This window comes from Cibotium barometz, chromosome 9, assembly GCF_041138505.1.
Source record: "Cibotium barometz isolate CiBa-2024 chromosome 9, ASM4113850v1, whole genome shotgun sequence".
Classification (NCBI taxonomy): domain Eukaryota; kingdom Viridiplantae; phylum Streptophyta; class Polypodiopsida; order Cyatheales; family Cibotiaceae; genus Cibotium; species Cibotium barometz.
The window spans coordinates 9,689,855-9,705,443 of NC_141054.1; the positions used below are offsets into that span (position 1 = coordinate 9,689,855).

General features: G+C 45.5%; 1 protein-coding gene across 2 annotated transcripts in view; it reads left to right on the plus strand.

Moving 5' to 3' along the window:
* Positions 1–245: 245 nt before the first annotated feature.
* LOC147635244 (uncharacterized) overlaps positions 246–15,589 on the plus strand; it is a 30,843-nt gene continuing 15,499 nt past the window's right edge. The window contains exons 1-2 of one of the 2 annotated variants that reach the window (XM_086802462.1): positions 246–410; positions 789–1,154. In XM_086802462.1, the coding sequence (XP_086658588.1) occupies positions 927–1,154 (228 nt within the window). In that variant the 5' untranslated portion in view covers positions 246–410; positions 789–926. The remainder of the gene's footprint in view (positions 411–788; positions 1,155–15,589) is intronic. The other variant, XM_086802464.1, reaches the window with a different exon arrangement.

Below are 15,589 nucleotides of genomic sequence, written 5' to 3' on the forward strand. Positions count from 1 at the left end.
CGAGTTTTCGCGAGTGTTTTAAAATAAAAACCAATTGCTTGAGGGAGAAAATAGTCTTTATTTGTGAGCTACCGGTTGCGTGGACGTGTGCTCACCAAGTAACTCCGCCCATCAACGTGATTTAACGACTGTGATTAATTCTAATCTAATCTAACCTAATCTAGATCTAATTCTCACGTGGACATGTGAGTTAACGACCGTGATTAATTCTAATCTAATACAGATTTAAAAAAACGAAAAGGTGTACATAAAAAGGGCGGTCACACGGCCCAACTTTACCCTTTTCTTCCATTTAACTCTTCCGGATGTGGGCGATCGAGTGGATCTCCTTCGCAATAGCGCCTCGTCTTCATCTCCCCATCTAGGCTTTTTCCTTCACGCTTACAAGCTACAGAGATCCCTCTTCTTGGGTAAGTTTTGGCTCATTTTTCTGTCATGTGTCTTGGGCTTTAGCACAGGCCCTTCATCCCAGGGTTGTAGGCGGAGGCTATTCGCCGTGTCGCAGGTCATTCTAGGGTCGTAGTCCGCTCTAGGGTCTTCTTAGTCCTGCGGACTAGTTGCTGTTAGGGTTAGGGTTTGGCGGAAAAGTCTCCGATTAGGCAAATTTATATATCAACAGGTACCATCCTTGGGTTTAGGAGGTTTTTTAATGTCACTGACCATTCTAGGGTTTTTTGGGTTACAGACCTTTTTTTATTCAGGTTACCTGTCATTTTGTGATTCAATTTTAGTGTTTTTCGACTTCTTGGGTTTTATTAGTTCTCACAGGTCATTTTAGGGTTTCTCAGGACAGCCGAGGTCACATGCCACTAATTTGTGCAGACGGAAAGGCGGATCTTAGTGGAAAACTCTGTTTTCAAGAACTGAAGGTCTTGCCTGGCGAAGGTTTGAAGGTATAAGGTCGCAGGTCGACCCTTGTAGGTGCCATGTCGGCGGTTGTCTGTGGTAAGCGGTCTCTCTTTGAAGAAATCCACCCTCCCATTCCTAAGAGGCTGCGTTGCGGAGGGGGAAGCTCTCCTGTCCGCTTCCCTTTGTGGCGGAGCGGGTCTCCTGCGGGGTCTTCTGAAGCAGGCTCACCTCAGTATACTCTATCAGCTGACCCAGCAGACCAGCTTTCTCAACTGAGGGCTCTCTTTCCTGACATGGATGGACAGGTATTTCAATCGATCTTTTTGCATATATGCTTATGATGTCTTATTTTATGATGTTTGAAGTCTCGTTGATCTTTTGCATGAATTCTTTATGATATCTTATTTTGTCTCCAAAGCAAGCTAACTATACCTGATGTGTCCCTGCAATGATGCTATCTATGTTTTTTTTTCCTACATCCTGATTATGCAATTCCTTGATGCAAACCAATGTGGGACAATACAGTGGAACATAACCCAGAGAATATCCTCGGCCATCATGGGACACCGTGTGATTCATTGGCTTCTTTGTAGCGTGCTATTCAGGAAAGTTGTGAGATTGAAGGTGAGAGCACATTGTAGTTTTTGAGAAGTGAGAAAGGTAAGCCTAGAGATTAGCTCAAGCAACGAGAGGAGTGGAATTTATTTTTGGATATGCGAAATGATTTGCAAAGGGTATTATTAAGGTTTGCCACATTCGTGGTTATACTTTACTTGGTTTGCCATGAGCAACACATAGAGGGAATGAGGCACCATGATGTAGAGATAGAGAGGAAAAGAGGAGAGGTTGGAGGATAAAATTTTTATTAACTTCACCAAATGTGTACCTTATATTAGTTACTGCAGACAACTAATCATTATGTAGCTACAATGTGTGTGAGTAATAAGTTCTCACAACGTTGTACATTGTTTTCATGTGCCAATCTGGTCAATGTTTGCAAACAATGATTGCATGAGAGCAGGACATACATTCAGGTGAAATAAATGGATGCAGCAAACAAACTTTGGCCAAGAGTCCCTTGTTGTCAAATCCCCATAGGATCTCCTCGTAGAACGCTCCTGGTACAAGACTCGAAACCTGCAAACAAACGAAACAAACATGACGGGGGTGCAGGCTTGACTCACCTCCCAACTGTTGAAATATACAAGTGAATAGGGTGTGTGCGGGAACAAGCCCTTGGTTAGAGGCTGTAAAAGAGAATGTGTAAATGTGAAAGAACCTGTGAAAAGGTGAGAAGAATCTATTGGGAGAGAATAAAGGGTAGTATGAGAAGCATAGTCACAAGGGACGGGGGACGGTGACGGGGGACGGGGACGGGGACGGGACGGGGGACGGCCATAAGTAGGGAACGGGGACGGGGGAGGGAACGGCACTCAAAAAATACTTTTTTTTTAAAATTTTCTACTCTGCACTTACTCTACTTTGGAAGCACATCAAAATGAGCACAAATTTACACTAAAATGCTAAGATTTTGAGTCATATTAATAATTAAGTAGATACAAAATGAGTCGTGACTCAAGAGTCAGGACTCAGGAGCCTTAAGGAGGCAAAATACAAGGACGGACTCAAATGAGTCAATGACAAAAAAGTGCTGAAGACTAGAGGCTAGAGGCTAGAGCTAAGTAGTAAGGCCCATGAATCATGATCCATGAATGATCATCCACGTGAAGTGCTCGCCTCATGGTCATGGGTAACTTGTGCGGCTGCCAAAGAAGCATCAAGCTCATCCTCAGTCTCATCCTCACTGGCATGTTGCTCTTGCACCTCATCCTCCCGTTGCTCTTCTTGTTGACTCATCTCCCACTCGGTGAAGGAATCTGCCTTCTTGGTCATGCTCTTGCAAAGCATTCGCAAGTTCGCGCTGACGAAGACAAGGTCATTGGCACGCTCTACCCCGAGTCGGTTCCTCTTCCTAGAGGCAATGTGGCTGTAGGTACTCCAAAGTTGCTCCAAGCAAGAGGAGCTGACGGCCTGGCTAAGTATGCGGATGGCAAGCTGCTGCAGCTCCGGTCCATCTGAACCAAAGTCCTCCCACCATAGAGCAGCACCAACTTTGGAGCGGTCAACCTGTGCATCATGACAGCCATAGGAGCCATGAAACGACTTGTGCATCGAAAGCTGGTCCCTGATCTTGCGCCTAACCGATGCATCAGGCACAAGACGATCCAAGATGATCCTCCATCCAGCGCTCACCTCCCGGTCGCTCTCCTGCTTGTTGCCTTGGAATTCTGGGTCCACCACATAAGCTGTTGCATGCAATGGAGAGTAGTAGGAATTCCACCTTCCTAGACACAAGGCATGGATCTCCTCGTATCTGTCTTCGTCAGGCACGAAGTCTTTCAACTTCTCTATCATGCGATCCATGGCCTCGTAGACCTTGCCTATGCATGGCTGCATAGCGTCTACAATCCTCAACAGGTGGACTATGGGCCTCACCATAGCATCTGTGGTCTTCACACGCTCCCACCAAGAGGCGTCATCCGCCCGTAGCCTACACTCTTGGCCAGTGTTTATATGGGACTCTTGCATGGCGACAAACTCGTCGCTAAGGAAAAGCCCCCTCAAAGCACCACTACAATCCTTCAACCGGCCCAACATGAGAAAGTTGTAGGCGAACCGGGTGTCGGAATATTTGAGAAGAGAGAGACAGGACCTCTTGTTGAACTCATGCCGAAGTCTTTGGTGGTTGAGGACAAAGGAGACCATGGTGTTGGCCTCCTCAATGAGCGGGCTGATCCATGGTAATGCCTCGATGTCCTTGAGGAGGTTGTTTAGGCAATGAGCCATATAAAAGGACACCGTGACATGTCCATACATACCTTGGAGAATAGCTCCCGCCGCCCTATTGGAAGGCTCCCCATCTGCAACAAAGCCCACTACATGCTCGGGGCCAACGATCTCCATGGTGGTAGCCCACTCCGCCGCAAGCACATCCGCGCTCTTCCCAGTGCCGGATGCATCATGAGATGAGATGAAGTACATCTCTCCACGGGAATATGCAACCATGCCGTGAATACTCCTCTTGTGGGTGTCACTCCATCCATCCACAATGAGGGAGACTCCGTTCCTCTCCCATTGCCGCTTTGTGTTGTCGGCCGCTTGCTCTACAATGCGCTTCTCCTTGTCGAGCAATGTAGTGCGCAAGCTCTCGGATGAGGGGGGCGTATGGGTTGAGCCATACTCCCCAATCTTCTTAACCATTACCTTGAAGTATTCCGACCTATTCAAGAAAGTAATTTACTAATGAGAAGGAGACTAGGATGATGAAAACATGAATGATGAATTGGCAATGATCGATTGCACTTACCTAGCCGCTTGAAAGGCAATGTGGTCGTGGAAGAAGAAGCGGGCCACCGCCATATCCACCTCCTCCTTCAACTTGGGGTTCCAATTCTCCCCAAGTGTAGATTGTCGCCGTGGGCCACGTAATGATTGAGAGGCCGTGGAGATGGAGGGTGCCGGTGTCGTGGATGGAGTAACATTCCGACTTGATGGCGAAGGTGATGGTGTGCATGATCCCGATCCACCACATGACTCCATGGTAGAGGCTTGAGTTCCTCTCCCCATCGTCGCGGGATCCACGGCCACTCGTGGTGTCCTTCTTGTCGCTTCGACCGCTTCGTAGACGCTAAGCTTGTCAAGAAGTTCCCGTCTCTTCTCGGGCGTGACATTCGTGCAAAACCTCACCTCATGTCCACTCTCATGCAAGAGGTGGGCTCGCACTTTGTCGGCGCCACCCGTTCGCCGGTACGGGCAAAGCTTGCATACCCATGGTCGAGAACCGCCTCCATGAACGGATGTGGTGTAGTTTACCTCCTCCCACCATGTCCATCCCGTTGTCCTTCTACGAGAAGCCCCGGCACGTGAGGAGGATGCCATGGTTGAAGATGGCTTGCCGCTTGACTCTTGAGCCTTGGAGAGAGAGAGAGAGAGAGAGAGAGAGAGAGAGAGAGAGAGAGAGCCTTGAGGAATGAGAGAGAGAGAGAGAGAGAGAGAGAGAGAGAGAGAGAGCCTAGAGGCTTGGAAGTTGGAAGAGTCAAGACTCAAGAGGCTTGAGGGAGAGGTGAGAGCCTAGGCCCTAGAGCTTGGAACTTGGAAGTTGGAAGAGACTCGAGAGAACTTGAGAAGATTCAAGAAGCTTGAGCAATGAGCAATGAACTTGTGTGTGGCAGCTTGTAGCCTTGTAGAGGTGGGCTCTTATATAGATAGGCAAGAGAGAGAGAGGGCCAAGGCCCAACAGCCATAAACGGCTAGTAGAGCCCAAGCCCAACAGCCATAAACGGCTACAGTGGCAGGCACGCGGCAGGCAGGCGCAACGGCCAGAAACGGGCGCAACGGCTATCTGCCGTCCCCGCACAGGCCGTCCCCGACAGCCGTCCCCCGTCCCTGCGCCGTCCCTTGCGCCGTCCCCGGTTTGAAACACCAGTCAGGGGACGTCCGTCCGTCCCCGTCCTTGCGCCGTCCCGTATCGGCGTCCCCGCGTTCCTAGGCACCGTCCCCGTCGTCCCCTGTGACTATGATGAGAAGATTTAGGAAGTGGAGATATTCTGGGAGAGGTGGAGAGAATCAAGCAAAAGAGATGGAGACATTCTGGGAGAGGTGGAGTGAATCAAGGAGAAAGCAGTGGGATTAGATGCTTTGATATAAACTCTATAAATTGAGGCATTGGCCTAATGAGAATTTGCTGGTTTTTGATTATCCATGTCTACATTAAGCTATTTGTTAATTATTTACTAATTACGTCTTAATTATTTGCTAATCACTTTATTAATGATGTTAATTCTAGTATTTGATTCACCATAGCTCATCACATTGCTCTAATTTCAACATGGTATCAGAGCCATGCCTAGAATCCATCAAGTTTATGAGCTTATTATCTAGTTAATTAGGATTAGTAGATAATTAGAAATTAATCAATTTTTTAGTTATTTTTCAACTCATCTCTGTATCCCCAGTTGATGGAGAAGCTCTAGCTCCTTGCACGCTTAACATTAGTCCAAGCCCTTTTAGGCACTCATAGTAGACTCAAGGGGCTACACAGCTCAAGGGATTTGAGCCAATTCAGCGCAGAACGCCGGTGGCAGTCCGATTTGCAGGCGCATTTTTTTTGAGGAAATTTGACATTTTAGCTGCTCCAAATCAAATTGCTCTAATTCCTCATAGCTCCAGGGGTTTTCAAGCATGCTCTAGAAGCTGGTGAAGTCAGAATTGAATTTGATGTGAGATCCAAGCTCTTCATCAAATCTGCAGGTGACTTTGGTAAAACAGAGATTAAGCTTTCAATATTTGGTCAAATCTTGTGTTTCTTGGCTTAATCCTCTACTAGACTCATTGCTATTGATGGCCTTGAAAGCATTTGAGCTCATTTGAAGTCTAAGGCACCAGATCTGGACTCCCCGCATACTTTGTTTTTTGTACACAAAACAGAGGATTAATTTGTTAATCAATGATTAATCAGAGCTAATCGCTGTATTTTAGTGCAATTGAGGGTTCAAATTAACCATTAGGTATCTAATACAGATCTCTATAACTTTAGATTGCAATTCGAAGTTGGTTTGATACTCCAGTCATTCCGTACAAATTGGTTACTCTTGATTTAATGTAAATTTTGATAAAATTGTGTTGATAAATTTGTGATAATCATCATTTTGCATTTAACCCTTGGTCAATGCTTGTAAATCTCACTCAAAATCAAGATTATTCACAGTCAGAGTTGCATTTGGGAATGTGCATTAGAATGAATGCTATATGCATTATGTATTGGGCACATTACATCAGTGTAAAAATGGGATCAGACACTGCTCTTGTCTAGAATAAGGCAAGAGGTAAGACCTCCCGTATAGATTTGGGTTTGCATTGCATAATGACACAAGATAAACATCAAAAACCCAAAGGAACTGTTAGCAAAACGTTTAAACATGTTGCTTTCATGGTGCAAGAAGACCTGACGGACAAGCTTGTGTGGGAGTATGAAGAATTAGGGTTAGGTTAATTCATGTGGGAGACATACACAGAGAGAACAAGGGAGAGAGTGAGAGTTGTGGGGATAAGTCAACTCATGATATGAGTGTGTGACTCCCCTATCACACATGTATATTGCACTAGTACACATAGTGCACTCAGTACATTAAAAGTACTAAGTGTACTATGTACTATAACTTATGGGCTTGTACACACTATAAGGGTGGGCATAACGCCTTTACCCCAACAACCTCCCACTTAAAGGCAAAGTGCCCTTAAGTAAAGGAAAAGAAAAATCAGCATGTACATGATAATATACAAGGCCATATCAAGGCTGAAACTGGCCTCATCCAATGCCCATCAAGTGTCTGCAATGAGCAAACCGCTCCGGAGGCAAACTCTTTGTCAACAGATCAGCCGGGTTGTCATCCGTATGAATCTTAACAAGCTGAATTTGCTTGTTCTCTATCACCTCTCTGATGAAGTGATACTTCACATCCACATGCTTCGTCTTTGCATGAAAGACAGGGTTCTTTGCCAACTGGATGGCACTCTGACTGTCACAATGCAACAATGGAATATCCCCTGTATAACCCAAATCAACCACTAACCGAGATAGCCATAATGCCTCCTTGCAAGCCTCTGTGGCTGCAATATACTCGGCCTCTGTAGTAGATAAGGCTGTGCACTTTTGCATCCTGGATATCCATGACACAGCACCTCCTGTGAATATAAACACATAACCGGTAGTAGACTTCCGGTTATCTGGATGACCGGCATAATCCGAATCCGTGTAACCATGCACTAATGCATCCTGTTTGCCAAAGCATATGCACATATCCTGTGTGCCCTTCAGGTATCTCATGACACCTTTCACTGCTTCCCAATGCTTCTTGCCAGGGTTGGCCATGTATCTAGAAACCACTCCCACTGCAAATGCAATGTCCGGCCTAGTAGCAATCATGGCATACATGAGACTGTCACAAGCTGAAGCATACGGAACCTTGGCCATATCAGCCCTGTCTCTATCCGACTGTGGGCTATCCATAGCACTGAGTTTCACATATGGAGGCAAAGGAGTACTAGTCTTCTTCCCCCGTCCATATTGAACCTCTGCAAGACTTTGCCAATGTATTCCTTCTGAGACAAATACAACACATGTTGATTTCTGTCCCGAAGTATCCGCATACCCAAAATGTGATTTGCATCACCCAAATCCTTCATATCAAAGGTCTCATGCAGCCTCTTCTTCAAGGCATCCATCTCTTTACGAGATTTCCCGGCAATCAACATATCATCAACATACAAGATGAGGATCAATAGACTGCCATCCAAAGCTTTCTTGGTGTACAAGCAGTGATCTATGTCACTTCTCCTGAATTTCTGTGATTTCATGAATGTATCAAATTTATGATACCATTCTCTTGGTGCCTGTTTGAGCCCATAAAGACTCTTTTTCAGCTTGCATACAAGCTTCTCCTTTCCACTCACTGCATAACCCTCTGGCTGCTGCATATATATCTCCTCATGGAGATCACCGTGAAGAAAAGCAGTCTTCACATCCATCTGAATCAAGTCCAGATCATCATGCGCAACCAAAGCTAACACAGCTCTAAGTGTGGTCATTTTGACCACTGGAGAGAAGATCTCCTCAAAGTCCACACCATATTCTTGCTTGAAGCCCTTAGCCACTAACCTGGCTTTGTATCTTGGCTTTGCATCTGATGCAACTTTGAGCTTGTATACCCGCTTGCATGGCAAAACCTTCTTGCCTGCAGGCAAATGCACCAACTTCCATGTTCCATTTTTGTGCAGAGAATCCATCTCTGACTTCATGGCACGCTCCCAAAGAGCCTTGTCTGCCCTCTGTAAAGCCTCCTTATAACATGAGGGCTCCCCACAGTCAGTAAGCATCAAATAGTCAACCCCTGGAACAAACCTGTCAGGGGCTCTGGAGGGTCTTGTGGACCTCCGTACCCAATGACCATCATTTGCAGGTTGCTGTCCAGCCTGCATATCACCCATCGGTGGCTCCTGTTCCTTGCCATAAGGCTGAAATATCATGCCCGGTATCTCTTCTAACTGTGGTATATCCATAGGGATATCTTCTGCCATCTCTGGCTGTCCATTTGGACCATTTTCAGCACCATTTAAGGGCTGGTTTTCTTGCTGTAATGGCTGATTTACAGCCCTTGGTTGTTGTCCATGATGTCCATCATCATCAAAGATAACTCTGCCAGGCTCCTGTTGCCTTGCAGGCTCCTTATACATGCATGTTTCATCAAAAAATGACATCATTGCTGCGTATGATCTTTCTATTCATGGGATCCCAAAGTCTATACCCCATTTCACCTCTGTCACCATATCCTAGGAATATGCATTTGTGAGACTTAGGATCAAGTTTGGTGCGCATTTCCCTGCGTATGTGCACGTACGCAACGCAACCAAACACTCTCAAGTGCTTGTATGACGGAGGCTTTCCTGTCCATACTTCCTCTGGCACTTTTTCACCAAGCCTCGTGTTAGGTGACCTGTTTATAAGGTGAACGGCTGTCATAACAGCTTCAGCCCAAAAACCATGAGGTAACGCAGCATGCTACAACATAGAACGGACCTTCTCCTGAATGGTCCTGTTCATCCTCTCTGCTGTCCCGTTTTGTGGAGGATCATAAGGAGTAGAGAGCTCCCTCTTGATGCCTTTAGCATCACAAAAGTCTTGAAACTGTTTGGACATATATTCTCCACCATTGTCGGAACGCAAAGCCTTCAGTGTTTTGCCAGTTTGATTCTCAACATGAGCAACAAACTTCTGAAACACTGAGAATGTATCACTCTTCAAACGAAGAGGATAAACCCACACCTTGCGTGTGGCATCATCAATAAAAGACACAAAGTATTTTGCCCCTCCCAAAGAAAGCTGAGGCATCTCACATACATCTGTATGCACAAGCTCTAACTGAGCATCTTTCTGTCCAAGAGCTTTCTTGTGGGGGCACTGTAGTTGCCTACCATATATACAATGCTCACAAAACTGAAAACTTGAAAACTTTAGAGAAGGCAAGTAACCCAAACGAGACAATTGCTCCATTCCCTTGACACTCATGTGTCCCAACCGGCTATGCCACATAGAAATTTCCGGCAGCTCGGTTGCATTTACATTAGCATGGTGACAAACACCTGCATGCATGAAATAAAGAGTGTCCACCTTAGAGCCTCTGGCAACAACCAGTGAGCCCTTACTAATTTTCCACTTTCCACGACCAAATGTGGTAACATAATCAGCATCATCAAGCTGTCCAGTAGAAAGCAGATTCTTTTTGATCTCAGGCACATGCCTGACATCATGGAGCATAAGCTGTGAGCCATCTGAAAACACAAGCTTTACATCACCTCTGCCAAGAATCTTGCATGCATGGTTATCACCCAAATAAACCACTCCTTCATTGCCAGCAGTATACCTGACAAACAAGTCTTTGCAACCTGTGACATGAAAGGAGGCACCTGAATCAATGATCTATGAGTGCATACCATGACCACCTGTAAGAAGTGAATGGGCATCAAGTGAAGAAGTAAATAGGACCTCATCCTCACTGCCACCTGCATGTGACACATTGATTTCTTCAATCTTGACTCCACTTTTGCCCTTTGGCTTTACATCTTTGGCTTCATCTTTCTCTTTGTCTTTGCCTTTTCCCTTTTCCTTTTGATCATTTTTCCATTTGTAGCATTGCTTTTTAATGTGTCCCTTTTTGCCACAATAATGGCATTCCAAATCCTTTTTGGAGCGAGACTTGCTCCTTCCCCTTGGCTTTTTCCCCTTTGCTGGGATCTCCCACGTGCATTCATTGCATTGGACTTTCCAACCGAGTTGTTTTTCCTGTTCATCTCTTCTTGAAGAAGAGCACCCTCAACATCTGCATATGACAGCATAGCATGCGAATTGCTAGTGGCTGTCCTGAATGTGTCCCAACTCTCTGGCAAAGTGCATAACAGAAAAGTGGCTTTGAACTCATCGTCCATTGCCAACTTTTGATTAATGACCTGGCTGACAATACCATTAAACTCATTTAGATGGGCTGTCATAGACGCCCCTTCCTTCATCTGAAGACCTATGAGTTTCTTCAACCAATACACTTTGCTTGAGGCACTTTGTTGGGCATACAAGTCTTGCAATCTCTGCCACATTCCCCAAGCTGTCTTCTCTTCACGAATGCTGAAAAGTAATGAGTTTGACACAGACAATATGATAGTAGATCTTGCCAGCTCATCCATATCTTCCCACTCTTCAGCGGTGAGAGAAGCGGGCATTACACCCCTTTCTTTGATAGGCTTGTGCTGCTTTTTCTGGAGCCACACATTGTAGCATTGGGTTTGCCAAATATCATAGTTATGTGAGCCTTCAAGCTTCTTGATGTGAAGCAATGAAGAGCTCTCACCTGTGGTTGCCATAACAATATGCAACCTGTCAATGCCTGACTCCCTGCAAAAATGTGCAAACACTGCACCAAAAGCACACAAAGTGCTCACAGTTGTTCTCCCAAGCTTTATCTCCCACTGCGGAAGCAAGAATGCAACTTTTCTCCCACTTTATGTGATGAAATCACCAAAATCTGGTTGCTGCAGATTTTGGACAGCACCTTAAATGTGCTCTATTGCCCTTCCAAAGTACTGTACAACAGCACCAAGTGCTTACAAATGATGTACCAAACCTGTACCGGCAAGTACAGCAGCTGAAATTGAACCTTTTGGTCACTCAAAACAGTGTACAGCCATGCCAAAACTTGCACAAAGCTGTGCCAAATCTGTACCAGCAGGTACAATAGCAATAAATGCTCTCCTGGCTGTCCAAATGAGTGAAAATCAGACTTTTACAGTCCTGTACACTGCATACAACAGTCCCGAACAGAAATTGGGCAAAAGCCCCTTGACTGCAAGCTGATTTTTGAGGATTCAAGGCATAAATGTCTTGCCTGCTGCATTGCCAAGCTCAACAAGCATACAAACTTGAAAAGCCCCTTGATTTAAGATCAATTTCTGATCATACATGGTACATTGACGCACATGAAGGCATCCAGAGTGTTAACGATGCTTCCCCCTGGCCACATATACATCCAAATAATGAAAGTCCCTTGATTTACAGGCACATTGAGTGCTTGTAAGGCATCAGCACATTATCCACAGCATCAAATGCGAGTGCCTGCATGCAAATCAACTCAATCGGCACAAAAGCCCCTGGATTTGCACTGCAATTTGCTGGAATTTTGCTGCAATTTTGCCCAAATGTGCGATTTCTCACATCATACAGCATGTATGAGTGCTTAATTGCACAATTGCATCAAAAGCCCCAAATTTCGACATCCAATTTCTTGCAAATTGACCCTGATTGTGACCAATGTCACCCAATTTTTCCAATTTTGCTTAAAAAATTGAGCAATTGGGCACCTGTACCTGCTCAATTGTTGATTGTACTTGCTCAATTGCAAATCCCAAAAAAAAATTGAGGAAAATACCTTGTAATTTTTGATTTTTCTTCAATTTGCAGGCTGAATTTTGTTGTTGCAAATTTAGTGCTGCTGCAGAAATCTGATGCAGATGAGGGACTCCTCAGGCATGAGTATCCGCAAAGAGAGTAGCCCAAGACATGGGCAAAGAGAGATGCTGCTTCACTGCTTGCCAAGACAGTGCTAGACTTTGGCCAACATAAGGGTTAATCAGAACCAGTCGTACAGAGAGAGTCGGAGCAGTGGACTGGCGGAGGGGTATTCTCAGAGACCACATGCGTTTTGGCCGCCCACGCCATGCGGTTCGACATGGAGGCAATCGAGACCAAATGCTTCTCTGAGGAGCTCAGCGCCACTCGCCGTGTCGAGTTTGCCTTCGCTAATGATTCAACGCCCGCCACCCAACTTGAGCGCCGCCCGCCTTCGCCTAGCGCTGGCTGATAGTAGCGAAGCCCTCCCCCCTTTCCTTGCGTTCGCTCCACGTATTCGCCAAGCCTGCCTGCCAATGAATGCACGGTGTCCAAAATCTGTAGCGCCTGCTGTTGACGGGCAATGGTGTGTCGCCTGTGTATCCGCTCGTTGCTCACGCTGAAGGGCCAGCGTTGCCTTCGCCGTGTAGAGCTACCACACTCGCCTATCAATGGCCTGCATGAAAAACCCTGTGGACGCTCCACCCATGCAAGTGCTCCATGCCATCGCTGAGCAACCAACGCCCTTCACAAAGCTTCAAGGGCGCCCTTCTCAACACCTACAGGCTCCGAATGAAACAAGCAGAGCAACATGGGAATGCACTCTCAAATTAGAGGAATCTTGAAACCCTAAAACACAGCCTGCTCTGATACCAGTTGTGTGGGAGTATGAAGAATTAGGGTTAGGTTAATTCATGTGGGAGACATACTCAGAGAGAACAAGGGAGAGAGAGTGAGAGTTGTGGGGATAAGTCAACTCATGATATGAGTGTGTGACTCCCCTATCACACATGTATATTGCACTAGTACACATAGTGCACTTAGTACATTAAAAGTACTAAGTGTACTATGTACTATAACTTATGGGCTGTACACACTATAAGGGTGGGCATAATGCCTTTACCCCAACAAAGCTCATGGCCCCAGCCATGGAAGAAGAAGAACATCTCTTTCCAAGAAGAAGATCCACACCAAGAAGATCTAAAGGAAGCATTGAAGAAAGACATGGACATGAGAAGAGAAGCTGTCCCAAGAAGACTGAAAGAAGAGATGGACGCGTGGAGAGAAGCTGCCACGACAAGAAGATTGAAGACAAGAGAAGATGTGAGGCTCCAAAGAGTGAGGAGCCATGTGAAAATCTCTGAGAGAGAGAGAGAGAGAGACCCCACAATCCAATGTAACCTGCTCCAACAAAGTAAAACCACCTCTGAGCCACCGATGATGTATGTAGACCACGTGGTAGATGTATGTGTGAGCACTTTAGTCAAGGTCGCGGGCACTTGTAGTAAGCCTTGGACACATAGAGAGAGAGAGAGTGTCAAGGACTATGAGTTTAGGGACTTGAGGCACTGGTCGCGGACTATCAAGTAAGAGAGAAACTTGGTATAGGGTCGAGGTGTGCTAAGTTAACTTAAGGAGAGGTGTGCTAGACACTGGTCGCGGACTATCAAGTAAGAGGGAAACTTGGTATAGGGTCTAGGTGTTCTAGGAGTATTCACTTGAGAGGAGGTTTTGAAATATACAAGTGAATAGAGTGTGCGCGGGAACAAGCCCTTGGTTAGAGGCTGTAAAAGAGAATGTGTAAATGTGAAAGAACCTATGAAAAGGTGAGAAGAATCTACTGGGAGAGAATAAAGAGTAGCATGAGAAGATTTAGGAAGTGTGGAGATATTCTGGGAGAGGTGGAGAGAATCAAGCAAAAGAGGTGGAGATATTCTGGGAGAGGTGGAGTGAATCAAGGAGAAATAAGTGGGATTAGATGCTTGGATGTAAACTCTATAAATTGAGGCATTGGCCTAATGAGAATTTGTTGGTTTTTGATTATCCATGTCTATATTAAGCTATTTGCTAATTACTTACTAATTACGTCTTAATTATTTGCTAATCACTTTGTTAATGATGTTGATTCTAGTATTTGATTCACCATAGCTCATCACATTGCTCTAATTTCAACACCAGTCTTGACAGCCGTGGGCAAGCCCACAAGTCTTGGTTGTTCCCACCGAGCCACGAGCTGAGCTTACTAGATGGACGTATCGACCAATCTCTACCTCGTGACGTCCCATACTGCCACGAAGCTACCCTTGCGGGTCTCGAGACTGCTGTTGGCCTCGGCTGCATGAAGGAGAGGCACGTCTACACTAGATCCAGGCTCCTGACCATAGAGCTCTCACAAAGACACGTGAGACTCTATATGACTAATGACTAACCTTGGCCACCCTTTTATAGGCTCTTGGTCGGTCATCGGGCGTCCACACTTGGGTGCCCGCCCGTTCATACTTGGGTGCTTGCCTGTTAGTCTATCCTTAACTCAGTTCGCCAATCAGTCTGCCTAGCTCCAAGCTTTCCCAATCTCGAAGCTAGTCTTTTGTGCGTGTAGCACACGGTAGATACACACTGTGTACATGACATACTCCCCCTCCTCTAATAGCTCACTCTTGAGCTTACTAAAAAGCTAGGGTAATCTCTCTGAAGAGTAGTCAATGTCTCCCATGTAGCGTCCTCCTCAACACGATCCTTCCACTTGATCTTGTATTCTGTGATAAGCGTATTACGCAATCTTCTTTCAAGAAATCCAAGAATCTTTTCAGGTTGGTTCGGAGCAAATGTCATGTCCTCGACATCTATGATTTCTTGAGGAGTAACTTATTCCACCCAGTACTTTCTTAAGTCTACTGACATGAAATACAGGATAAACTTTCACATGAGAAGGCAAATCCAATTCATATGCAACTGAACCTATCCGTCGTGTAATACGAAATGATCCACAGTATCTAGGAGATAATTTCGGAGATCGATCTGTCCGTAAAGTCTCGGAATCTTTCGGAACTCGCAAATACACCATCGTGTCCTCAAAGAACTCTCTGGGTGAACGATGTATATTAGAATAAAATCTGTCTCGGTCTTGAGCACTTCTAATAGATTCCTTTACAACTTGTAACATTTCTTGCATATCTTGCTGCCTTGCTAATTGCGTAGTTGTAATGGTCTTTCGGGTTGGTAAAAATCTAGCTATTTTTGTCAAGGGAA